The 26802-nt window shown below is 42.7% G+C and overlaps 1 protein-coding gene and 1 long non-coding RNA gene across 4 annotated transcripts in view; one reads left to right on the top strand and one right to left on the bottom strand.

The window, feature by feature from the left end:
* Positions 1-21453, top strand: part of RORA (RAR related orphan receptor A) — a 358502-nt gene extending 337049 nt beyond the window's left edge. For all 3 annotated transcript variants that reach the window (XM_039387663.1, XM_039387661.1, XM_039387662.1), the window contains 8 exons: positions 2997-3138; positions 4737-5132; positions 8146-8267; positions 9413-9545; positions 10199-10306; positions 11665-11775; positions 13020-13132; positions 14364-21453. In XM_039387663.1, the coding sequence (XP_039243597.1) occupies positions 2997-3138; positions 4737-5132; positions 8146-8267; positions 9413-9545; positions 10199-10306; positions 11665-11775; positions 13020-13132; positions 14364-14528 (1290 nt within the window). In that variant the 3' untranslated portion in view covers positions 14529-21453. The remainder of the gene's footprint in view (positions 1-2996; positions 3139-4736; positions 5133-8145; positions 8268-9412; positions 9546-10198; positions 10307-11664; positions 11776-13019; positions 13133-14363) is intronic.
* A 2452-nt stretch (positions 21454-23905) lies between these two features.
* Positions 23906-26688, bottom strand: LOC114001887. The gene is made up of 2 exons (XR_003545691.2): positions 26607-26688; positions 23906-26028 (listed from the first exon to the last, which is right to left on the bottom strand). It is a non-coding gene; the product is annotated as an uncharacterized LOC114001887 (long non-coding RNA).
* Between the last annotated feature and the right edge of the window lie 114 nt (positions 26689-26802).

The following is a 26802-nucleotide window of genomic DNA, read 5'->3' as shown; positions in this document are numbered from 1 at the left end:
CGAGGTGTCCCTTGTCACAAAGGATCTTCCTTTGTTCTTAGCCCAAGGAGAGAAGAGAAACCCCTGTGTACAAAATTTCCACATGGCCCTGAAAGATTTTAATTTTTAGGAACTTTTATATTTCCCTTATCTGGCCAAAAAAGACCCTGATACCCAGGTCCAGTTTGGAACTTGGATATCTTACAACTTTGAGATACACTTATATATAAAAAAAGTATTTTATTTCTCATAGCAATGTAGAAAAACTTTGAGAGCAAAAAATCCTCAGTTGACCTTCATTGTAAATTCACTCTCAAATCTCAGATACGTGTGTTTCTGTGCTCTGGACAAGTTTAAATTAGTTTTCGAAGTTTGTGGCAAGGTGGATTTTTTGTTTCTTTAGCTCCTGCTGATCTTTTCATAGGGTTCGTTTTTAAAAGCACTCTACTGTATCTGGTTTGTAAAGTGCAAGTGCTTTTAAAGGCCCCAGTTTCAGGCAGTTCTGCTCTACTGAAAATTTAGCTTGAAGCTGTAACTCAGCTGATACATGGTACACTAAAATGTATTGAGCAGCTGTGTCTCTAGGGAAAATCTGGAAAAGGAAAAAGCCCAGTATTTTCTCCATTATAATACTAAAAATAATCCTCAGCTTGACAAGACTATTCTTAATAAAGAGAAATGCCAGACTGGCAGCTCAGACTCAGTATATATCCCAGCTGAAGGAAAACATTTAGGTCCTGGAGGTTTTAGGACACACTGATTAAGCTGACTCTCAGGATCTCGGCGGTGGCAGAAGAGTTCATGTGGTTCCTCTGTGAGCATGTGATTCAGTGCAACTGAAAAGGTGTTTGGAGAACTGAACTTTTTGGGGACTGATGCAGAACCTTGATCAGTCAGCCCCTGGTCAGCTCAGTCCCTAATCCTGTTTTCCTGGGGAATGGTGTTGCACTTGCCTGTGGACCTGCACTGGAGTGACAGTGTCCATGAAGGTGCTCTCAGAAGTGAAGCTCTCTAACCGAAGAGTTGGTTCCTCCAGAGGGATCAGTTGTGATGTTGGGATGGTAGAAATTTCCACGGTATTTCAGGTTTTCTTTGGGGTGAAATGCACTCAATTGGAGCTCAGTATGTGCTGTACAATCATCTCACTATTGACAAACATGGAAAAACAGCTGAAAGTTCAATCAAACAGAAACAAAGACCAGAATAAAAGGGTGAGAAATAATGTACAGGAAAAGAGAATTGAAGACAGCACCTTGAATTTCCTTCTTTTTTTTTAATACCCCATGTTTCCCCAGTAAAGTTTTAATAAAAGGGGCATAATGGACACAGACTGGTGCCCTCCTCTAAGACGGAGCAGGGGCTTTGTCTCAGTGTTTCCCATGTCTCTGTCTGCAGGCAGTTTGTTGGGAAGTCTCTCCCTTGAGATTTGCCATGCAGAAGCCCTTTCCCCTGTTTGTCTCCCCGGTGTCTGGACAGTGTGCTGTGCCGAGGGACTCCAGCCTGCAGCCCTCGAGTAAATAAAACATTGGGAAAAGTCCAGCTTTAATTAAAAGGTGCCCAGCCTTGCCGAGGAACTATTTTCTTTGCAGCACTGTTAATTAATCCATTATGTGGCAACGTAAAACTGAAATACTGTGCTCACTGATCTCAAGTGCCTCTTTAGAATGACTCCATCTTTGCAGAATCCTTGTGAAGTAGGTATTACACACACACCAGCTTATGTTTGGGCAGTCTGTGGCTAAAGGATGACATGACTTCAAAGCGAGCAGCTGGTGTAGTGGGAATGACACCACTGCTCTGAGGGAGGCAGGAAAGCTGGAGCGGGGTGGAACCTCCCAGCGCTGCCCTCCTTTGGAGATGGGGTTACTCAGCAAACACATCACACACAAAACGTGGGTTGGCTTTCCCCCTCCTTGAGAGTCTAAACCCTGCACCCAGTGGAGCAGAACCTCAGTTGTCAGCACCAAACTGACTCACAAAGTGTCAGCAGTGGGGTGGCCGGGGCAAGGCCCGGCCTGTGCTGGCACTGCCGGGGCACCTCCAGTGCTGGGGCAGTTCTGGGCCCCTCAGGCAGGAGAGGCAGTGAGGGGCTGGAGTGTGTCCAGAGAAGGGACCAGAGCTGGGGAAGGACTGGAGCAGCTGGGGGGGCTCAGCCTGGAGAAAGGGAGGCTCAGGGGAGACCTTCTGGCTCTGCAACCCCCTGGGAGGAGGGGAGAGCCGGGGGGGTCAGGCTCTGCTCTCAGGCAAGCAACAGGACAAAAGGAAAAGGCGTCTAGTTGTGGCAGGAGAAGTTTAGATATCAGGAAAAACTTCTTCACTGAAAGGGTGGTCAGGCATTGGAGCAGGCTATCCAAGGAAATGGTGGAATCACTATCCCTGGAAGTGTTGCAGGCGGCATGTGGATGTGGCCCTTGGGGTTTAGTGGTGAGCACAGTGGTGCTGAGATAATGGTTGGGCTCGATGATCTTGGAGGTCTTTTCCAACCTTAATGATTCTGTGAGTATATAAAATTCCTTTAGAAAGTTGTTCTTTGTAGGAGACAGTGCTCAGTGCTGAGTATTTTTAAACATGTGCATACACTGGTGAGGCTGAATATCAGAGCCTGCCACTGCAGAGAGCAGAACAGGGGAGCAGCTGCTGAATCCTCCCTGTTTTGGAGATCTGTGCTGACCCAGGAAAGATAGAAAATCCAGGAAATCTGGGTCTATAATTAGTTTTATCTCCTTTGGAAAGAACTGATGTACCATATGTAATATGGGATCTGTAAAATCAGTGGATAAACGTGTGTTTCCTTTACATGTTATAACACCTTTTTATGAACTGTTTCTTGCTAGTTACTGTTTTTTGTTTGTTTCTAGGAGAGAAAAAAGCCCCCACCACCAAAACCCTCTTAACTTCCTTTAGTTGACTATAGAGCCCTTGAACTCCATGTTCTGTTAGGTACGCTGCCTTTCAGAGTCTTTATCTGCTGCACCAGTTAACAGCTTCTTGACTTGTATTTTGCACTTGCATGGCAGGGCTTTTTCAGGAGGAGTCAGCAGAGCAATGCCACCTACTCCTGTCCCCGGCAGAAGAACTGTCTGATCGACCGGACCAGCCGCAACCGCTGCCAGCACTGCCGGCTACAGAAATGCCTGGCTGTGGGGATGTCCCGGGATGGTAAGCACTGCTCACACTGCCTGCCTGCACACACTGAGGGAGGCTGTGCTGTGCTGCGGGTTCAGCTCAGACCCACAGGGTTTAAAGGCTAATTGTGCATTGGGCTGATACTTGTGGTCATCAAGTGTTTTTTAGATGTTGCTCCCTATTTTTCTGTGTTATGCATTGTATGTTTTTACATGTTCACATGAATATCAGGGTTTATTTTTTTTTCTTACTCATCTATTACAGTTCCCAGTTAAGAGCTTTGTATCTGGTCACTTGAAGATGCAGATTTTTAGTCTGATGTTAATACTTTATATGTTCATTCCAATTGAAGTGACCTGCTGTGGTTGCAGGTTAACAGTGCCTGGGTGCAGGTCAGAACTGTTTCCCAATATCAAGAGAAGTTGAATTGTATATAATGAATAATGAAAAAAAATGCAAAGAGAAGAATAATGCAGTGTTTTTTCAAAGGTAGAATTCTGAAGAAAATCTGTTCCAGTGCTGTTAATACTAAGCTCAGAATTACAGCTGGAATAGTGATGAAAGGCCAGCTCTGTAAGATGGACACTTATGTAATTCAGTTAGAACTGGCTTTGCAGCTGATACTTGCACTCCTCCCCACAATGGGGGAGCTGCCACCATTTACCCAGTCTGGAGACTGGAGTCACTCTGTTCCCCTGCCACGGTGACAGCAGCAAACACAACAGACATTACTCTGGGTACGTGAGGCCCCATTAAAGAGATTGTTTCCAGATTACATTTACTTCTTGAATTACATTGTCTTAATTTTTTTATTGGGCATGAGACTAAAAAGCTGCAACAGCTGATCATGTAATGACTAGTTCCTCCAGCAAGTTTGCTTTCTTGTAGAGAAGTAAAAGGCAGTAGTCACCTTTCTAAAGGACGGGGCTTTTGCAGCTGATACAGGTCCCTGAAATCACATACTGTACCCTGAGGAATTCCCTGGATGCTACAAACCAGTTGCTGCTGGCTGACAGCTACTGCCTCTCAAAGCAGTAGTAATCTGTGTGTGCACGTGTGTACACACACAAATACAGGTTTAACAGTTGCTCACCTAGTAACGCTTCTGCTTGTCACAGCGGTGCTGGAGGCAGGTTTGGTGATTCCTCCCATGTGCTCTAGTCCCAGTCCCAGTAAAGCTTGTTATTGATACACTGTGAGCGATACCCCACGTGTTGGCACCTATTTTTAAGTTCACTCTGTGGTGTGAATGTGCAGCTGGCAGGAATTGGACAGTTCATCCTGGGCCAGCATGTTCTGTTTTAACTTCTGCTTTTCCAGGTAGGACTTGAATGCTGAAGAGATGCATCTGTCAACTTTGTTGGATGTTCAGGAGAAAATCTTTTCGGTACAGAAGTGGGAAGTTAATGAATGAAGCTAAACCAGAGGCTTCTAATAGTCCATTTCAGTTGCATGTTAAGAGGGTGTTCTAAAGAGCAGGGCCTGCAGCTGAGTCCCTGTGACCGAGAGCAGCGATCCTTAGGTCTGCCTGTGCTGCTGGTTTGGGGTTCCTGTGGTGTGTAAAGACTGGAGACAGTCCAGAGCCAGCAGTGGGTGTGTGGGAAGGTAACAGCCGTGTGTCTGTGTTTCAGCTGTAAAGTTTGGCCGGATGTCCAAAAAGCAGCGGGACAGCCTGTACGCGGAGGTGCAGAAACACCGACTGCAGCAGCAGCAGCGCGACCACCAGCAGCAGCCGGGAGAGGCAGAGCCGCTCACCCCCACTTACAATATCACCACCAACGGGCTCACAGAGCTGCACGACGACCTCAGTAATTACATTGATGGGCATACCCCTGAAGGTAGCAAAGCAGACTCTGCAGTTAGCAGCTTCTACTTAGACATACAGCCTTCTCCAGATCAGTCGGGTCTTGATATTAATGGAATCAAACCAGAACCAATATGTGACTACACACCAGCATCGGGCTTCTTCCCTTATTGTTCTTTTACAAATGGGGAGACCTCTCCAACTGTGTCCATGGCAGAATTAGGTAATGAGAGAGAAAAGCTTACATTCTAATTGTCTTAACAGTACCCTTTGGATTAAAGTGCCACATTTAGCCAGGTGATAGTGAGAATGCTGCTTCAGTGGAGCTGGGAGTATGTGTGGGTATTCTGCTGTGACGTGCACAGTGTCCTCATCTCGGGGTACACACAACAACTTACCCCTCTGGCCTAAAACTCTGGGAGCCTGGGGCTGATCAGCTCTAGGAGTGTTGCTTTTGCTTTCAGTCCTTGCAATAGAACCCTTTGAATACTGATTAACAAGCTAATTCTTAGTGCTGAGCAAACAGACAGCGTATTTCTTTTTTTGCAATTATTTTTTAACATTTTATCTCCTTTTTCATTACCTCAATACTCTTATTTCTGACAAAAAGTGATGAGGCTGATTTTGCTCTGCTCTTTACCTGGCAAATCTGAAACCAAAGCACCAGACTAATCTGAGGGCACTTCTCCTTGTCACTGGTTGAAGAGAATCTGGCCCCAGATACTGAAGAAAATTTTTGAATGTAGCAAATTTTGATAATTTCTCCAAAAGCCTTATAACAAACACATTAATTAGCATGTTCTACTTTAAACTCTTCCCTGAATGATGACACTGGGGCTGAGTTCCACAGCTGTGACTTGTCAAGAGCTGAGACTGGAGTTAGAGCCTGCTGTGTGAACAGGTTATAAACAAAGTGGAACAGGACATGAGAGAAGTGGTCTCATGATTCTATTACTTCTGTAAGCAGTCAGGTGTTTAAAACTAATTTTGCTTGCTTAAGCAACATTTTTGCTAATTATTTTAGTTACAAAACCCTAAAAAAAATAGTTTGAAAAACAGGTATTCCACATTAAAATTTTATGTGGTTTATATTCTTTTGAGAAATTTTACAGAGAAGAAGGCACAAGAAGGCTTACTTTATAATGTCCTTATGTTGCAGAATGCTGTTCTCTGCAATATAATTGGTCCTGACAGCCAAAATACTATGTCTGGCTTGAGTTCAAATAATTTCAGATAGGTAAAGATGAGAAGAAAAAGTCAGGTTAAAGACAATGCTGCCAGCTTTGTGTCAGTCAAATGGTTGCTAATTTTCTCGTGGAAGTTATTAAAAAGACTTACATTAAACTCACAATAAAAAAGAAAGGGCTTTTCCTTTGTAGGCCAGGTTTTGAGTTTGGAACACTGGCCTAAAATAAGTTTGTCGTGTTGCTTCCCTTCATTTCCACACTGCTTGCATTTAAAGCCTGCACAGTGTGATTTGGGTGCCCAGCACTGACATTACTGAACAATGTTTGAAGAATGTTTGTCTGCCAGACCAAGGTTTCAATTTAGGAAGGTGTGGCTGTTCAATGAAAGTATTTAGGTGTGTCCTGCAATACAGTCCAGAAGGGAGGCCGAGGCTTGGGAGTAACATGGGGAATATTTCACCTTCTCTGTCCTGCAAGGGCACAGGGATTGTGATGCCAGTGGCTGCTACCCAGGACAAACGTCTGAGCTACACGCTTGTGAGAAAAAAACAATTGTTCTCAAATACATCAAGGCTGTGATAACAAACCAAGTATAAATTACCTTGTGTTCTACCTTGTTGATTGCTCAGGTAGCACATATAAGCTGAGTTTACCTCACCTGTGTTAAAAGACTTTTCAGGTAGTCTCTTACATCAAACTACTGATGTACTAAAGATGGTACTAAAGAGCCTGATTGTGCAGCAGTTGTTTGTGAAGGGCCGGGTTTGCTCATTGTCAAACAAGGCCCATTTCACAGATCTGGTGCTGCAGTCCCCCAGATACCCCCATGTTGTTAATGCCCACCGGTCCTGCTGGTTTTAAGCCTTCCTTTCCAGTGGCCTCACAGGCAGAACTGTGTGAGATAAGTCACAACACTTCTGCTTGGCATGTGCTCAAACAGCAGAACAGGCCCAGAGCCAGGGTAGAAAAGAGAAAGGCAAAGTGGAATTCAGGTGTCTAAATCCCATTCAAGCTTTTGAAGGGGTTCCTGAAGGTTTATGGAACCAGGTTTTATTAATAAATGTAAATCTGCCATATAGTTCTTTTAATCAAGTATAGCAGCAGAAAATATTTTATTTGGAATTAAAACATTGGATGGAAATTTTAAATCGTGCAGTTAACTAAGCTTCTCTAAAGCTGAAGAAAAAATCCTTAGTGATTTCTTAGTGAGTTATCTTAATCATCTGGATTCTCCAATAGATATATTTTTAATATAATATATTGATTATAATAGAAATAATATAATTATATTATGTTACATAATATAATAGAATTAATTATAATAAATATGTAATATTTTATATAATAGATTTTAGTATAATATTTTTAAATTATATGAGAAAATATAATGAATATATAAATATATGAGAACGGCACTCACTGGCAGCCTGATGGGATGAGAGTCCTGCTTAGCAGAGCACTAGACAGGTGGTAACTGCCTGTATTTCTTTTTTGGAAAGCCTCAGTTGTATAAAACACGGCCTTGGCATCAGCAGAGGCGCTGCCTGGCAGGGCTGTGCTGTCCCTGCCCATGGCGGTGTCCTGTGTTCCAGGGCCGTGCCGCTGGGACCCGCGGAGCACATTCCCGGGTCAGGCGGGATCTGAGCAGGGTTGTTCTCTGTGGCTCTGTTCGTGCCGTGACTCCCGGCCCGGGTGTCAGAGCTGCCACAAAGGCAGCAGGGGCGGGTCCCGCAGCCGCGCTGCTCCGGGGCCTCCCGGCCTTCCCCCAGCTCGCCTTTCTTGTGCCCAGTGTGGGTGCTGGAGTTCCCAGTTTGGGTGCTGGAGTTCCCTGGCTCCCACCGCGGGGGCCGCGCGTCCTCTGCCGGCGGCGCCGGGCAGCGCCGGGCGGGACAGGAGCCTTCTGCGGCCGCAGCCAAGGAAACCCGGATTCCTTGGCCCTCGGCTCGCCCTCCTCCCTCCCCCTGTTGCAGCTGGAATATGTTATTTGCTCCCGTCTGAAGGTACAGCTTTGCATTTCTAATGCGTGTCGCTTTCTGCTCTTTCTCTTAGAACATCTTGCACAGAATATTTCCAAGTCACACATGGAAACTTGCCAGTACTTGAGAGAGGAGTTGCAGCAGATAACATGGCAAACTTTCCTGCAGGAAGAAATCGAGAACTACCAGAACAAGGTATGAAAGCACGCCAGGACATGGCATGGTTTCTATCAAGCATGGTATTTCCATAACACACTGCAAAATTCACTTTTTCACTGCTTTCTCTTTACTATCAGGAATGTATATTTCTGTGTGTTTTAAAAAAAAATGCTAGAATCAAAAGCAGCAAGATGGTCAGGCTATCCTTTGCATTTGTGATTTGTACAGGTATAGGAAAAGGCAAAGCCATTCTCCTAAAATCTGTAATAAAGAAGGATAGGAAACCACAGGAATTTTTTCAATCCTAGATGGCATGTTATTTTCTTCTCTTAATTCGTAACCTCCTGGATCAACAACAGCACAAGCTGAAGCCACCAAGTGTTGTGATTTTACATGGTGTGTTTTGTTTTGAGTTATAAACACCCTCCAGTTATCCCTCAGTGTTTGGGTTTTACCTGTGGAATGGCAGCACATTGTCCATGGTGCTGCCACCCCCCTGGGGTACTGTGAGATCTGGTCAGTGTTTGCCTTTCCAGCACACCTTCCATCCACAAACTGCTGCCATGGGCTTCGTGTGGAAAACTGTCCTGGGAAGTGCTTTGAACGTGTTTTTCATTTCCACAGAAAAATATTTAACCTTTAAGAATATCCTTTTTTCTACATTAGGTAATTTCATTCTGCATTATTATCAACATATGAAAAACTCACGTGCCTTCTTTATGTTGTTCAGAAGATGACCTTCATATACAATCATCTGTCTGTGTGTCCTTCTGAAGATGAGCAAGGCAGATAATTTGCATCCAGTACAAAACACAGAAGTTGACAGGGAAAATGTGATTATGCCCTGCTAGTGGAAATTGGCATTTTCCTTTGATGCAGTGAATAAAATTCCTGCTGAAGTGACCAGAACGGTTACACTTTGACATTTTTGGTTTATATGAAATAAAAATACTCCAACCTGGATCTCTTCTGGCATGACTTGAAGAAGTCTCCCATGTTTGCTTTGTCACTCCACAGGAGGCTTTGGCTTGGAGGTCAATTCCCCCTGTTTTATCAGCAGACTGTAGCCAAGAGTGCTGGGGAGAATTCACTGCAGGGGTTTTTTGACTCAGTTTTACTTGATGACAATGAGCTTTGCCAGCCCAGGTCGGTAATCTCTGCATTTCTCTTCTCTCCCACAGCAGAGGGAGGTAATGTGGCAGTTGTGCGCAGTCAAAATCACAGAAGCTATTCAGTATGTAGTGGAATTTGCCAAACGCATTGATGGCTTTATGGAACTGTGTCAAAATGATCAAATTGTGCTTTTAAAAGCAGGTATGTGGGTCAGTTTTAAGGTCTGCTTCTATTAGTTTAACTGAGGAAGGTGTTACTTGTATATAGTGATTGTGTATGCAAATATTCACATGTAGTACAATGATAATTTAAAATCATATGGGGCAAAACCTTACAAATTGTCTCAGAAGTAACTTCGTAGTTACTCTGGATAGGAGGAGTTCAAAGTCTACTTACTAAGTTTTCATTATGAACAACAAGACTATGTAAAGATGGAAAAGCTGGATTCAGATTTAATTTTCGATTATTAGGTAAAAATTTCAAGGTAAAAATCCAGATTGTTCTCTGCAAGAGACTGTAGAAGCAATGCAGTTTACAAATATTGGACCAAGTTGTCAAAGCTCTGTGAGCATAAATCTAAATGAGCCGCTTTGACTTCAGAGACTTCATTACTCTAAAAAGAATTATTAGAGTTGATTAGCAATGACTAAGTTGCTTTAGCAAAAACTTCTGAAGGGGTTTATGGGAATTCTTTTAATTCTAGTAGCAAACCAGGCTATGCTCTGTTACACCACAGGAACCTCTTACCCTACTCAATAGATGATGAAAGCAGAGCATTACTTTTAAATCCTCACTTGCTCTTTGCAGCTGAAGCCTCGACTTCCAGAGTCAAACATACCCTGTTTCTGTTTTAGGGTCTTTAGAGGTTGTGTTCATCAGAATGTGCCGTGCCTTTGACTCCCAGAACAACACAGTCTACTTTGATGGCAAGTATGCTAGCCCAGAGGTTTTCAAGTCCTTAGGTAAGGAAATGTCAAGTGTTGTGTCTTAAAAAAAAATGGAATAAAAATAATAAGGTGGAAGAGCAAGGGAAAAGAGCTGCTTTGAAAAAATCAGGCTCTAGTGTTCAAATAAAAGAGCTGCAAAGCTCAAACTGCTTGTTTTGTAAGCAGTCCTGCTGGCTCTGTTTGAGGCCAAGCTGATTGCAGGAGTTAAAGCAGCTTCACCTGTGCAGTAAAGGACCACTGATGGTAAAAATCAACATTTTGATGAGGGTAGAGCAGTTTGGACTCACTTGTTGAGAACAGAAGCCCAGATTTCATGTCTAGTGTAACACTTTGTATATCCTGTTGGAAAAGGCAGCAGATTTTAAGGTAACTTTGGATATTCTGATGTTATTGCTTTGAAGATGTTAATAGTGTTTTATAATGGGCCAAGTCCAGTTATTTGCAGGTAAAGCACTGTAAATCAATTTTTTTGTTAAACCACAGTTTATAATTTTGAATTTTTCTCTTGTATGTTTTTTCTAATTTTAAAAGGATGTATTTCACTGGGTGTAGATTTGGGCTGTTTTGGAGGGCAGTGGAAACACCTCAGTGGAGAATCAATGCTGTACCATTCCTGAAGTGTTCTCTGCCTTCCTAAAGCCCCTCAAGGTGCAAGGTCAGAGTGCAAACAGTTCTGGGCTCCAAGGAAACACAGCTGGATCTGTTTGCAGCTGTACCCAGAGGTTCAGGCTGGGTGGGGGTGAGATGTGCAGAGGAAAGCCCCTTCCCTCAGGCTGTGAGGGCTCCACTTTGCCAGCCCGTCCCTGCATGTGTGCCAGCACAGTAACCTGACTGACACGGTGTGAGCAGGAGGGAGAAAAGGAGGCACAGCTCCTCTGCTGCATGACAGGTGTTCAGACCTTGGCTTCTCCCTCTGCTCTGCATGTTCCTCGTGTGCCTCTCTGTTCCCCCACTCTGTGTGCTCAGCTGGCCTCACACCAGCGCTTTGTAAGGCCACGTTTGCAGCCTCCATCCACACTGACGTGAGAAAGCCCCATTTAGAACAGAACCAAAGCTAAACCAGTTTTGAGCTTGAAAATAAATGGCTTGAGATTTATCCATATTTACCCCCCAAGAACCAAATGTAGGAAAGATCCGGTGTGCAAAAGCTTCCAAGCACTGGGTGTGGGAGCTGGAGACCCGTGGGAATGGGGTAATAAGCTCAAGGATGAGTGAGATCTCACTACCATCACTTCACAGTCCTTAAGGGGAAGACCATTCACCTGTGAAGTATTTTACATCTGTTTCTCATCTGCATCAGAATAAATCAATAACTCTGTGGCTCTGAAGTAGTTTTAAACAATGTGACATGAGCTGTACCTTCTTTTTGGCAGGTTGTGAAGACTTCATTAGTTTTGTGTTTGAATTTGGAAAAAGTTTATGTTCTATGCACCTGACAGAAGATGAAATAGCTTTGTTTTCTGCGTTTGTTTTAATGTCAGCAGGTAAGAGATGAAGGTTTCCTCTGGCTTTGTTTGGGTAGAGGTCATTTTTATTTTGAGGTCTTTTTAACGATAACATTAAGACTATCAGACAGTGTGGAAATGTCACATCTTTTGGAGTGTCTCCCTCATCAAAAGTTTTATTTTAATAAACACATTACAACTGTGAATTTAGGAATCAGTTTGTTAAGTTGGAAATCCTAGTCTAAGCCCTTGTTTTCCACATTTTGACCTTGTTGAGGACTCAGCTTCTTTAGAAAAAAGCTTAAATGCATGTCAGGGCTGGGCAGGGCTGGGCTGGGCTGATCCTGGTGAGACAGGCAGAAGGTAGACACTGAACTCACACAGTCAGCTTTCACATCTGTGAGCTTCCAGCACCACCTCAGGCCTGTTCAGCAGCATTGCCGTGTTAGTGTGGCAGCTGAGGTGTGTGCCCACCGTGGGACTGGGGACACTGAGGTTGTGGTGCCAGGTCAGCCCAGAGCCAGCCTGGGTGTGCCATGCCATGGCTGTAAGAACTCCGTGCTCACAGGCTCTGGGACGGCTCCTCAGGCAGGGGAACAGGATCCTGGGGCAGAAGGTCAGTTTGTGTCTGACTTGGAAGCAAACTGTGGGTTTAGGTGGCAGTGCAGTGGGCTCAGGAGTGGTGGTGAACAGTCTGTGGGCAACAGTGCGTTTGCTGAGAGCATCACAGATCCACTCCTATGCTCTTTGCCAGATGGGAAGTGTGTTAGCCCAGTGTCTTAGCAAGCCCCGGAATCCTGCAGGTCTGGCACACACAGAATGCAGCAGCTCATACTACTTTCTGCCATGAAGTTTAGGAGCTGCTTTTTGTTTTTTTTAATATTTGAATCTTTGCATCTGATTTTTCTGTAAGTCACTGGAGATCTTTGCAAGATCCACTCCAACTACTCTTTCATTATACGATCTGTTCATTTTGCAGTGAAAAGTTAGTAGCTTCATTTTGTAAATAGCCTGCATTTTACAGACCTTTTTAGCAAACGAGTAATAAATCATACTCAGATTAATTGCATTCTTCTAATTAAGGGCTTTATATAAGTAATTTAATTGAACGTAATAATTGTACTCCAAAAGCTGTTGATTTTGAAACTCATTTTCTATATGAGAGTATGTAAAATGGAGGGCAGGTTGCAAACAGGAAGGATGACTCTGTCAGAGCCTCAGTCGTTCCTGGTGCTCTGTGAGCCCTGTGCAGCACTAGAGATGTTAACTCCATTTATGTTCAGATCGCTCATGGCTTCAGGAGAAAGTGAAGATTGAAAAGCTCCAACAGAAGATCCAGCTGGCACTTCAGCATGTCCTACAAAAGAACCACCGAGAGGATGGGATTCTAACAAAGGTAAGAGTCAGACTGGGCCATGACTCTGAAAATATGCTTTCTTAGGAACACTGTCCTGATTAAGGTGTAAAAGCTTTGACGCAGTTAAGTTGTTATTTATAAACCCAGAATTCCTTGTTCAAAATCAAGGTGCTTAGCTGGAGCTATTTACTGAAAACCACAAGAGGTGAAATGATGACGTGCTAGGGAACAGGGTTGATAATGGTCTGAAAGGAAGGATTTTGATGTGGAGCTTCATGAAAAGTGATGAAGTTTTTTATCCTAGTTCTCCTACACGACTTTTCTGCCACACAATACTATTTCAGTTCTCCAACGTGCAGCCTTAATCCTTGTGGGATCTCTGCCTGCATGACAATTAAGTTTTTATTACATGCAATACCCAAACCAAACTTGTTTTTCAGACTTCCATGAGAAGTTCCCCACACAGCCTTTTTCTCAGTTCTTCCAAATCCTGAAACCTGGGGAAAAGAGACCCCCCACACTATTATGCTCATCTAAAGTATCTTCACATCATTTTTCAGAAAAGAAAAAGTGGTGTTATGTTACAAGAAGTGGTGTGATGTTACAGGAAGTAAATCTGGAGAACTGAGGAAAAATAAGCCCTTCCTGACAGAGGTAGTTCCTTATACAACTCTGCACAGCCAGAAAGCTTCTGCTTAGTTTCCCACCACAGAATTCATTACAATAAAAGCAGGAGGGTCCAGCCCAGCCTTTGTGGATTTTCTTCATTTCAAATCCTGGCTCATGGACTTCTTTTCTCGGTGTATACTTTGGATGCCTTTGTTGGAAGGAAGTTTCTTCCATGTGCTTTGATACAAATCCTTTACTCAGTAGCTGATATTTTTGTGATATTTTTGAAGTACTTATTTTTCACCTTATTTGGCTTAAGTTAAATAAGTCCAATCTATTGCATTGCCAGTTCCCTCCATAATACTCACAGTGGGTTTAAAAGCAGTTGGGCTGCCTTTTTCCAAGAGTGTGATTTAGTTGCACGAATGAAGATCCAGCTCTGAAATTCTGTATCAATCCAGTGAGGAAACCTAATGACACATTTTCCTAGGAACTTAAAGATTATTTCACAAAGAGCTGGGAGTCCATTACGTAAATACCTTTAACACCCCCTGAAATGTCAGAATCTGAACAGTTGTGTTTGGGAGAGTGTAATCCTTGCAGCAGGATCGGGAGGGCTGGTTCCGTGTATGACCATATGACTTTGTTCATCTCTTTACAGTTAATATGCAAAGTGTCTACTTTAAGAGCACTGTGTGGACGACATACAGAAAAGCTTATGGCATTTAAAGCAATATACCCAGACATTGTGCGACTTCATTTTCCTCCACTTTACAAGGAGTTGTTCACTTCAGAGTTTGAGCCAGCAATGCAAATTGATGGGTAAACGTATCACCTAAGCACTTCTAGAATGTCTGAAGTACAAACATTAAAACAAAAGAAAGGAAAAAAAAAGGAAAAAAAAAAAGAAAGAAAACCAAGACACTTTATATGGCCCTGCACAGACCTAGGGAGCCAACACACTGCACATCTCTTGGCGGTCGGGGTCAGGCGAAGGATGGGAAACAATGACACAAAGTTGAACTTGTTTTTCTCATGCATATGATTTCCATTATGCCTACAAATATGGACCCTTTTTCTGTCTCAGCTTCTCAATCCTTGACCTCTGTTTACACAGACTGAGGGTACTAATGTCAGAAGGTTGTTTTCTCGTGTAGTTCACTGCCCAGACTTTTGACAGAACAATCAATTTGTTGATCAGAACAGAGTCCACCCAATAATCAGCGACTGGTGTGAGGTGCAGAGATTTCAGCATCAGTTTGCACAACTTGCTCATTGTTTCATGAAGGACGATTTTTTTCACCTACCACTGTTTGCCAGTAGACAGAACGGCATGAAAAGGGTCCATAGCAATAGCAACAATAGCATTATAATATATTACAGGGTAAATGGGCATGAAGACTATATATAGCAAAAGAGATATTGTTTATATATTGTTTTAATTAATATAAAATGTAGTTACTGGTATAGCTTTTCTCGTTGAATTGATAAGGCACTTTCATTTTGCACCTTTTTCTTTAAATTAAATGCTAGCGTGTTCATTGTTGTGTTGCATGTGCACCAGAAATTCAAGTTTAACTGAAAAAGGTTTGGCAGGTACTGGTACATTGGGAGGTATTTATGCTGCTGTTTTCCATGTTACTTTTAAAGAGAGGCTGGTCATATCCTGAAATGGTTACAGATTTTTTTAAAGAGTTCAAAATAATGACAATTTTCTACATAAAAATAATCTTTCCAGATGTTAAATTCAAAGGTACTTTTATTTTTAAATCTTTCAAACCTGGATGTTTAAAATTACATGCCTAAATTCAAATTTAAGTGCGCAAGTCAAAAGCCTCATTGTCAAAGGTGCTGAGTTTCACTGTCAGAGTCAAACTAAGCAATTGCAGCTCATTTCCAAATGAGTAACACAGCACCTCTGAAAAATCAGGCTGTTAAATGGTGTATTTCTGCCCACCATAAATCCAGGTTTGAAGATACTCAAGTCTGTATCTACAGTAAAAGTATGTGTGTATGACATGTATGTGGAAAAGTAATTTTTATACATAATATTCCATACTTTTGTACTCCATATGGTAAACAATGCCTTCAGACTCAAACGTGAGCCCAGCAAACCCAGAAGGGGTTTGACTGCAGGGAGATGAGACCCTGACCCCTGTTCTTCCAGCATCCAGCAGTTCAGTTCCAGGGAGCTGATCAGAGAAGTCCATTGCTCTCCTTGTTTAGAAAGAAGCACTTTAAAGTTTAGCAAATGGGGACTAACAAAGTAAAGGCAACACTGTTGCTAGAAAGCATTGGTTCTACTCTGTATAATGCCTGGAAATCATTAATATCATAAATCTGCATTCTGTAATTCTGACTCCTGTACTGCAGAACCAACTAATAAGCTGAATCTTGCAGTCTTATTAATTACATTCCCTCCAGGAAGAATTCTGTCTCTGAGCAAATCTGGCAGCAAACCCAGTGCTGAAGGAGGCAGATTCACAGTAAACAACATTACAAACTGAACTGTGACTGTTTGAGCCAGAGATGTGTAATTGGGTTTGGATGAGATGGAGATGCATAACTGAATGCCCTGTGGGCCTGCACAAAGGAGGTTTCTGATAAAGTACAAAAGAAAAAGCTGGGAACTTCAAAAAAGGAAAAGGAATGAGGCAGAATGTGCTTTAGTTTCCAAGGGTCAACAATCTCACGTATGTTACAGTTGTTGAGAAGTAACACGTGAGTAGAAGCACACTGAAGCCTAAGGATTTTAAAAAGGAGAACGGGGTCAGTGGATTATGATTAGCAAAATACAGGTTTATTCTGTGGTTTGAACGTGTTTCCTTTGGGGTCAATTTGAGACATTTAGCTGTGACACCTCCTGAAGTGTTCCAGTGTTCCCATCAGGGAGGCTCAGAGCTGTCACTGCTCTCCAGGGTTTGGAGGGAGGGAGAGGAGCATCACTTCCCTCCCCAGAGCAGTGACCCCGAGTGTGGGAGGGCAGCACCTGCAGCCCTGGGAGCACTGGGGTGGAGTCAGGAGAGGGCTCCTGGGAAAAGCCCCCAGAGCTGTCTTTTGCTGCTCCATCCTGCTGCTCCTGGAGAGGGGGCTCAGCCCAGCATGTGCCCTCCCCATCCCACTGGAACACGTCTGGAATCATTGTTTACTTTATTGGAGTAACTGGCACGATATGGTACTTGCATTCTAATGTCTGTTCCTATTTTTGAAGCAACCCTTTTAACTAACAAATGTTTTCTGAATGTGACCAGCCTTAGGTGCTAGTCCTGTAAAGATCAACTAAACTTAATCTCAGTGTCAACTAATGAGTACTGAAGTAAGACCTGTACGTTTTTAGAGAGCAAAATACAACTCCTGCTTGTGACAATATGTAGACTACCAGGTAAAATATATGGGGATTAATTTTCAGTCACATCCTTTTTCTTACCTTTTCCTGATGAATATTAGTACTTTACCAGGCACCTCAGTGCCAGTGGTTTTGTTTGGAATCTAGTTTGGCATATTTACACTCCTAAGTCATTGACAACACCATTTTTGGAGCATTTACTAATACAGTACATAACTGTAAAAGGTTTCAGACAGGGCCTTAGCTGACAGTGATCTTCCAGGCCAGAAAGGGCTGTCGTTTTTGTTGGTGGGAGCTCCTGTGCTGGCCCCTTGTTAAATCAGGCTGTGCACACCCCCCAGGTAACTCTGCTTTCCTGATCCCAGGGAACAGCCACTGGGCAAAAGAGTGTAATTCTTGTTTTGCTCTCCATGGAGAGGGGAAGAAAGGGCTGCAGCCTGGCAGAGGGACTGATGAGATCTGCCAAGGAGGCTTTTATGGAAGGGGACACCGGCTGACACTGGGGTGGCTGGGCAGGGATGGCCCTGCCAGAACCAGCAGAGCAGAGCAAACACATCTGCCCAACCTCTGGGACTGGGGCTGGGGTCAGATGCTCAAACAGATCCTCAGTTAAAAACATACCTGAGGTCAGTGGATATTCATGAGTATTTTCATAATCTGCCCAGTTCACTACAAATAAAACACTAGGACAGCTAAGAGAAAGGAATATATTAGGGTTTATGACCTGGTCCTCAGAGTCTGCACAGATGTTTTCATCGGGTTATATCTATCCATGGAGATGTTTTCTGGCTTTCTAGAAGGAGGCACTGTCCTGTCATTGGAACCACCCTAATGTGTGTCATCCCCTCCAGCATTGATTGACATTGAAAAACTATGGGATTAGGTAAAAAAGGGAGGCTGTTTTTAAGTTTGGTTGTTCTTTATTAGCTTCTCTTAGTCTGGATACCAAGATATCTGTGTATGTGCACCTGTGTGTGTGTGAGAGAGTCCATTGTGTGAGCACACGAGTGTTTGTGTGGGTCCGTGTGAGTGGCTGCTTCTAGGCTGTTCAGTGTCAATGAATAAAGAAAATGTATTCAAAATACTTAAGTCAAAAATAGAAGGTGGAAAAAAGATTTATTCTATACAAAGCCTTGTCTGGACCACTTTAGAGAGACTTCTATTTTTTTAACCCTTCTATAAATGTTTGATGGCACTTGAAATATTCCTGCAATAAAATGTGATTTGTGTAAACATTAAAAAAAAAAAAGATTTTGTAATGTGAAACAATGAAAGAAAGTAATGTAATTTTTCTAAAAAACAAAAAAAACACAAACGAACGAACTTTGTATTATTTTCTTGATGGAATTTGTCTATTTGTCTTTGGAAAACTTTTTATTTCATTGAATGTGCCATAGTAGAGGTGTGTTTTTCTTTTTCTTTCCTTTTTTTTTGTTGTTTTACATTTTAGATTAAAGGAATAGCTGTGTTCCGACATTCCAAAATGCAAGATGACATAGCAGTCATGATTAAAAGGTTTGATTAGTAAGCTTCAATCATTGTTGCTTTTTTTGCACATGTTCTTCATTCCTCTACAGTGCAATATGTACATAGAGCACTTGCGGGTGTAACCTTGATCCCTCAGGGAAAAATACATATTTGTACAGGATTTTTCTTTTTTTTGCCTTTTTTCTTTTCTTTCCTTTTTTTCTTTTTTTTTTTTTTTTTTGCTAAGGAATGTCGATTGAATCACTTGTCTGTTGTTGAGGGGCAGCCAGATAATAATCCTAAACCACTGTCACAAAACATTGATTGTTTAAATTTTGTGCCCTTTTATTATTTAAAAAAGAAAAATAAAAGTTATTTTCTGACAGTTCTTTGTGCTGATTGGTGAAAAAAAGGGTAAATAGATAAGCACCTTATGATTGACTTAACTGTGAATGACAATCCATCTCGTTTCCAACAAGAGAAGCCCTATCATTTTGGAGCTGGGGTTATGAGGCAGAAACTAATGTGCTCAGGGATCTTCTAAAACTCTTCAACAGGGTGGCCAGTACTGCTGGTGGAACAAATTGCTTTTTAAAAAATCTGCTTGTATTTCTTCCCTTCCCCCTCCCCCAGGCACAGGAGAACTGGATATTTTTGTTAGCTAAACGTGTGTGCCTCGTTCTCTGACTCACTTTTGCAGCACGGCTGCTTTTTGGTCGCTATTTTGTTCGAGACAAAACTCCAAACAGCGCAAAGGCTTCGCAGTTATATTTTAGGAAATAAATGCTGACCCACTAAATAAATGATTGAAATTGATTTCAGTCCCCTCTGGATGTTTTTATAACGATAGGACTATTTTTCCAGCTGAAATTCAGTGTTCTGCAACAGGAAATGGCTTTTCAGTATTTAAGTTGTCAAAGAAAACAGGTCAGTGGCTGGTAGTACATTAGGAATGAAAAGGTCATGGTTAGGTGGCAGCAGTGAAGTCACACAGAAAGGGACACAGATCTGCAGGAGTACAGGAACAGCACTTCAGACGTTGTCTGGCGTTGTTGCAGATGTTCCATGGTAAAGCAAAGACCTGAGTGGAGAGGAACACTGAGGCTGGAGACATTGTCGTGTCTAGTACAGCAAACACAGCCGTTCCGAGGGGTTTGGCAGTGCCTGGGAAGTGCCCAGTGCCAGGCTGGAGGCTGCTGGAAGCCTGGCCCAAGGAGCTGTGTGTTGGGGCTTCACTAAAGCAGGGACAAACTACGAACAAAGGGAGCAAGACTTCAAGCCTTTGGTTATGCTGGGAAGAGAGTGACTTTCTCCATCAAACCTGTCTGCTTGCAGAAAGCACCAGTTTTCCAGCATTTTTGAGGGTTTTTCACGGGTATTTGGCTTCCAGCTGTTTACTTTAGATTGCTTAGCACCCAGGGAAAGTGGCTTCTCCAGCTGCCAGGCAGTTGAGCCTGGAATGGCCTTCCCCAGCAGAGCAGGGCTGAGCCAGACTGACCTCCTGATCAGTTGGTGTGCTTGGCAGCTCCAGCAGAGAATTCCTGCTGCTGATCATAATAGACCCCGTTCTTTCCAGACTTGCACATCAACTAAACCTCCTCTTAGAATGGACAATCGATCAGATGTTTAACTGTGCAATGGGATGAGCCAAACACTACAGTATCTTTTTTTGGATTGGCATAGACAGTCCCCAGTCTGTAGTGGATGAACTGAACAGGTTACACAGGATAAGCTGTGCAAACAATGTGTATTTTTTTCCCTAGACATTCCTAAACTCCCCAATGTAGATAACCCTATTAATATAAATGTCAGAAACAGCATTTACTATACAATATCCAAAAATAATAAGCAGTTTTCTCTTGAGTATTCAGTGTATGAAATTCTACCTGTGCTAGTGATTCAGATTGCACAGAACACCTTTATTTTCCCTAGCTGGAGAAATATAACTATTAGAATTATTTTTTCATAATTAATACTAATATTTATTACTTTAAAAGTTTCATCCATTAATATATTTGAATATGAGCCTCCTATTTTCTTTTTGTTTAAATATTCCTGTCAGTAAATCATTTGGTGGAAATGAGGGCACATGCATACAGATACCAAATACAACAACAAAAAGCAAAGTTTTCAAATGTAAAGGAGTATTTATTTAAAAATCCTTGCAGTATGTGCTTTAACTCTAGTACTGTGATAATGGCTCGCTACGTAATGCTCAGTCACTGGACTTGGGGGGGAAATGTGTAACATTTAGGAGAATATACAGTCTATCTTTGGAACTTCATTCAGGTACTAAATAGAATTTTAACATCACAACAGAAGCTGTATTCTACCTTTTCCATATGTAATGTTGCTGTTTGTATTTTTTTTGCCTTTATCATTGGTAGAATATAGCAATAACTTTATAGCAATAAGTAGGCTATCCAAATAAGAAACAAAACATGATAAAGGCTTCAGATCAATACTCATGGGTTCACTTCTTCTGCCACAAGATTCACTTGTATGTCTTCCCTCATCGTCTCATCACTTCTTCAAGCTGAGCTTCACAATCAAGTTGTCCAACTTGATGTGTGCCATCACCCTTTGTTACCACGTGCCTGTTCTCGGTGTTCCCATGTCCTGTGTGTACTTGTTCTCCCGTGGTAGTGTTTCTCAGGGGTTCTGAAAGCACGACCTCCGGGGCCGTGTTCTCTCTGTGTTGGCATGAGCCCCTTTTGCCGGGGCGGGGATGTGACCGAGCTGTGATTAGTGGCAGCCTCTCGCTGAGGGAGCCGAGCAGCTGCTGTTCCTGGGACCTCTGGGCTGCTCCAAACGCCCGCAGCCCCCAGGCAGCTCCTGCGGCTGCCCCGGTGTGGGGCTGAGCTGCATCTCCAGCTCCCTGGGCAGCACAGGGCTGGCCGCGCTGGAGCCCCGCTCCGCTCCCACCCCGAGCGGCGTTCGCCTCTGAGAGCGATCTGAACGCTCCGGCAGCGCCCAGATGACGAGTTGTGACTTTCGGTTTGAGAAACACTAGCCCGGGTTACCCCCCAGAGTGTCGGTGTGGATGCACAGCCCTTACAGGAACTTGCAATCTGTAATCTCATCTCTGCTAAGGCAGAGGATTCATAAGCAATACAGTGAATTGTAGTTCACAAACGTACTGTACACCTCTGGAAATCCAAAACGTTCCTCATTTCTACACTGATTTCGAACAAGTCCCAGAACAGTGGTCAATGTTTGAAGTATTAGGACATTAACTGGCTGCTTCTTTCTATGTAACTGTATTGTCTGCCTGCTCCTTTTCTGGAGAAGTGTTTTTGTATTGGATGTTTGGGCCAATGGGAGGCTTCAAGCTACAATGTATTTTCCCAGATTAAATATATTTAACATATGACAAACCCCAGACAAGGCTTTTTAAAATGTATAAAGAACTGCAGTGTTAGGTGGTTTATTTGCAAACTGTTTTCAATGTTGTCCATTTTTATGGCACCTTTAACAATATTCTTGTTTCCAAAGTACAAAAAAAAGGTTAAAAATACTCTAGCCATAACTGAATGTCAAGCAATAAAAACAAATGACTTTTTGTGCATAGATTTAAAAGAAATACAAGTTTTAGACATCTGCATGTAAATGCAATCTCTTGTTTACTGCTTTCTTAAACTTGAGCAACTGATTCCTTATTTTACTACTAATTTAAGGACTTGTAATGGCCTGTAAACATTTTATCTTGCTCTATTCTTTCAACTCTAACTTTGTCTCTGCTTTGGAGTCATAATATTTAATGTTGTTCTGCTCACCTCTATACAGTTAACTTTTTGCTTTCATTCTGTATAGATAAAGTTATACTATAAACAGCCTACACAGTGCAAATATTTATCTGTTTATCAAATACCACATTATGCTGTATAATATCTGTTTTACTATATAATCTATTTTAGACATAGCTGTTTAGAACTAGAGTGTGCTATTTTTGTGTTTTTCTGATGTGTGGTGCTAGATAAGTTACTTTTGTGAACAAAAACAAACCCCTTTTATTCCTAGACAATACCACCTTTGGGTCTTGTTAATTTCACTGAGTATAACTATATATAAATATATATATTTGTGTATATATATATATACACCAACATATGCCCAACAAGTACCTGTATCAGAGTACAAGATTTGGGACATGGTTTTCTCTTTAAATGCATAGTGTCATTATATAAATTATTCTATAGTATATTTAATAAGGAGAAAATTACTTCACCGGTACAGATACTTGATATCAAATGTAGAATTTGTTTCTACATTATTAACATTATTAATTATTAACGTTATTAAAAATGTTCTGTCCAGCTTGTTATCCTTTTGGTTACTAAAACAGTCTGCCTGTATTGTATCAAACCCAAGAGAAACATCTAACGTGCCAGTAGGAAGCAGTTCCAGCGTGCTGGCTGTGAGGGAGGTGGTTCTGTGGCTGTTGCAGGAAGGGTGTAGCTGTTCTGTGCCGGGTGCCTCCTCCCTGCTCCCTCGGGATGGCACCTGAACGCTCCCCGTGGGGGTGTGCCCGGGCCGGGCCTGCACTGAGCTGCCGTGCCTGTAAACAGGAATGTTCTGGAACTCCTCCATAGGGATGGTTGGCTCAGTTCCCTCCTTGGATATGCTTTAGAACCAGGCACACATATCCAGGGACAGCCAGTAGCAACTAAAGTTCGTTAAGAAGTGGAATTTGCAACATTTTGTCAGGTATGGGGGTTTTGTTTTTCTTTTTTCATGTATACCTTAATTTACGTAGCCATGTACCCTTCAAAGTACTCCTGTCCCCTGTTCCCTTCATTCTAGATATTGTTTTCATGTTCATTCTTAAAAACTGATGGATATCAAATATCTAACTAAGGAGGTAATTAACCTTTTAAATATTTATTAGAATTTTTCTGTAATATTACTGAATTTATAAGATCTTTAGCAAAGATTTTTGAGCAATTTATTAATAACAATGTTTCTGTTTACTGCACTTTTTGATAATAGAAGGTAGTGAATTTTAAAGCCATGGTTCTTGGCTTCCATGCACTGCTTTTATACCCTCAATCCAAGGAATATATATATATAAATAATTTTTTTTAAACAGCAAACATACTGTTGACCTAAAAACAAATACAAACTTTACTGCACCGTGGGTATATTTTCATAAGTGGAATGTTTAACTGCAAACACTATCAGGACAATTATAAAAACCTCTTGAAGCTACAATCTTATTTAAATATAAGCCATGACAATTTTATTTTCCCTTGTTGATTTGAGTCACCTTTTGATATTCTGAAAGAGAAAAGGACTACTCTTAAATCTGTACGTTCCAACCTACAGGTAATGCCAGGAACACGTTCCCCCATTGTTTGAACAGTTTGATATATTTATGCAAAACCATTTGGTTAACATTTCTCCTCCCTCTTTACTAAATATTCAGTGTACCAACGCCAGAATCAATGCTGATTACAAACACACATCAGATTGAAGATTAAGCACACAGACTTAAAAAACCTCCCTGAGTGAAACGCTCAGATTTCTGTAAATACACACAAGTTGAAATGCAATGATACTGTACATGTAAATATGTGCTGTCTGTTATGTGTACAGTATGTATAAATTCCTTTTCTAGCCACAATAAAGTGTAAGCCATCAAGAGGAATACTAAAGTGGTATTGTACTAAACCTTTGCTAATGATCTTTACCCAGTCACTTCACTTGTCCCCCTCATGGACCTTTCCAGCTCACCCCTACAATAGCCTGCTTATATTCGAGTTTGTTATTTTACTCGGTCCCGAAAAAAGTATTTTGATTCATTTTGTAAATATGACTGTAAAAATAAGAGATTTAATGTTGTCTTTTAAATACTCCAATTTTCATTCTAATATGAATGTTGTTATATTGTACTTAGAAACTGTACCTTTAATATTACATTACCTTTATTAAGTGCATTGAACACATCGATTTTAGATGTGCTTTATGTACTGTTATCCTGTAATAAAACTTCAGCTTCTAATGGAAAAATCTGTCTTAACTTTTTGTCAGTAGCATCTTGCTTGTTTTTCTGAGTTGTGGTTAGTAGGTTTATTCCTTAAGGACTGCACTGATACAAAATCAGGCTGTGCTTCCAAGCCCATGTGTCAGAGCTGTTTTCACACAAACATCACATTGCATTTGTCAGCAGGGAAACAGGACGACTCCTGAATACCTTTTAAGCTCCCCTTTTGGCCAACAAGAGCTTTAAACCCTCTCAGAATGGATGTGGATTAACCTGCCTTCCCTCTCCTTGTAGGGGTCTTCATGTTTGAAATCACAGTTCACTGCACCAAGAGCCAAACACAAGAAATCTGCCACGAAGCCCTCCCAGGGACCTTCCCGGTGGAATTACCACTTTGGGATAGATCTAAATGAGGATTTGGGTATCAAAATTGAAGTTTTAATACAATTTAGGCATCAAAAATCAAAGTTGCAACTCCCCTCTGCTGTGCTCACCTTGGGAGCACCTGACTGTGCCAGCAGCATGCTTGGTCTTGGGGCATGTGAACTTCTCCTTGTGCAGCTCCTCAGAAACGCCTCAGTCCTGCCAGAGCTTTGAACAGCTCAGGATTTATATGCCTGACCATGACCCAGGAACAGACACTAGCATTCACCTTTAAGCACTGGATCTGGGAGCAGCTTCACCTGCAGATCAGCTCCACAAAAAAAGGAGTGGAAGTGGTGACTCTCAGAACTGCAGCACTGGGCAGTGCCATTTGTTCTGCAGCAGCTCCATGTCTGCAGCAAAGACACTGAAACCCCAGATTTAACTTTCTCATCCTCAGGACGTGATTGCTGTGCAATCTTTCCAGTCACAGGGGAGTTCCTAACCAGCAAGACAGAGGTTAGGCAGCAACTATAGAAAGAACCATGTAAGTTCAATATAAAACACGGGAGGTTTTCTGAAGTTAGAGACAAACTGAGGACTCCTGTCCTTGCCCATAATGAAGGCTAAGCTGTACATTTGGAGGTGGTGGGTTTGATCCCTGATTATTTCGCAGAACCACAGAACTGTTGAGGGAGGCAGGGCCTTCCAGAGGTCACGGGCAGGGGCACCAAGAGCTGGTTGCCCACAACCACACCCAGCTTTTGAGAGTGTCTCCAAGGATGGTGACTCCACAGCCTCCTGGGGCAGCCTGTGCCAGTGTTTGTCACTCTCACAGTGGAAACATGTTTCCTGATGTTTGTGTTTATGCCATGGAAGGAAAAAGATCACCTGTAGGAAGTAGCACCATTTTATAAAAAAAAAGAACCAAAAAAACCCAAAACAAAAACAAACAAACAAAAAACCACACCAGAAAACAGACACTGCAGGTTTTAGAGATGCAGTCTGAAGTAGGATTTAACCTGCCACATTCACCAAGATAAGCCTCCTTGTCATTGATCTGTGTCACTGTTGCCATCCCTGGGCTGGGCAGTGAGATCTCTCCTCGGAGGCTCCACCACTGGGCTCTGGAAGGGTCCAGCAGGGACAGGAAAACTTCGTGCTCCTCTGAGATACACGAATGGAGAGAGGGCAGAATTAAAGTCAATGTCCTTAAAAGTGATCTGCAAGGAAGCTGAAGACCCCCCTTGTTGGTGGGTTTGGAAATCATTCTGAATCATCTCTGTGTTCCCATGTACTAGCCCAGTTTGAGTCACAGGACACCAGGGGGACACTGACTGCTCCGTGTCCCATCCTCGCTGCCCTTCATTTCCCCACCTGTAGAGCAATGACGGGTCACCTTTTTGTTGTAGCATTGCAGGCAAACGAGTTTTCATCACCCAAACCTATGGGTTCTGACAATACCCGAATTCCACATTTTACCACCCCGGGAAGTCTGATCATCAGGACAAAAAAAAATAATAAAACAACCAAAAAACCCAACACTTTTGTGGCTCTGCCCACGAGATAACAAACGAGAAGCGATCCGGGGAAACTGGACGGCCGGGAGAGGAGCGAAGCTGAGGAACGGGGCACCTCAGCCCTCATAGATGACCCCAACCCCTGAGGGACGGACTGGGCGGCCACCGGTGCCGCCCGGGATACCCGCCCCCTGCTCAGGCACACACGGCTGCTCAAAGCCCCACCTCTGCACACCCGGGGCGGGACGTGCCGCTCAGGGACCCGCCGACGAGTCCGCCGCGCCCTCACGGCCCCACCCGCCGTAACATGGCGGCCGCGCCCTGAGGCGGCTACTGCCGCCCGCGTTCCCATTGGCTGGCTCTGAGCACCTGACCCGCGCCCGGGCGCTGATTGGCCAGTGCCGTGAGGGGGCCTGCTAAG

This window comes from Pipra filicauda, unplaced genomic scaffold (assembly GCF_003945595.2).
Source record: "Pipra filicauda isolate LSUMZ 115617 unplaced genomic scaffold, ASM394559v2 scaffold57_size4234018_pilon, whole genome shotgun sequence".
Taxonomy (NCBI): domain Eukaryota; kingdom Metazoa; phylum Chordata; class Aves; order Passeriformes; family Pipridae; genus Pipra; species Pipra filicauda.
Note: the sequence above shows the minus strand (reverse complement) of the source record. Positions and strands in the feature narration are given on the sequence as shown.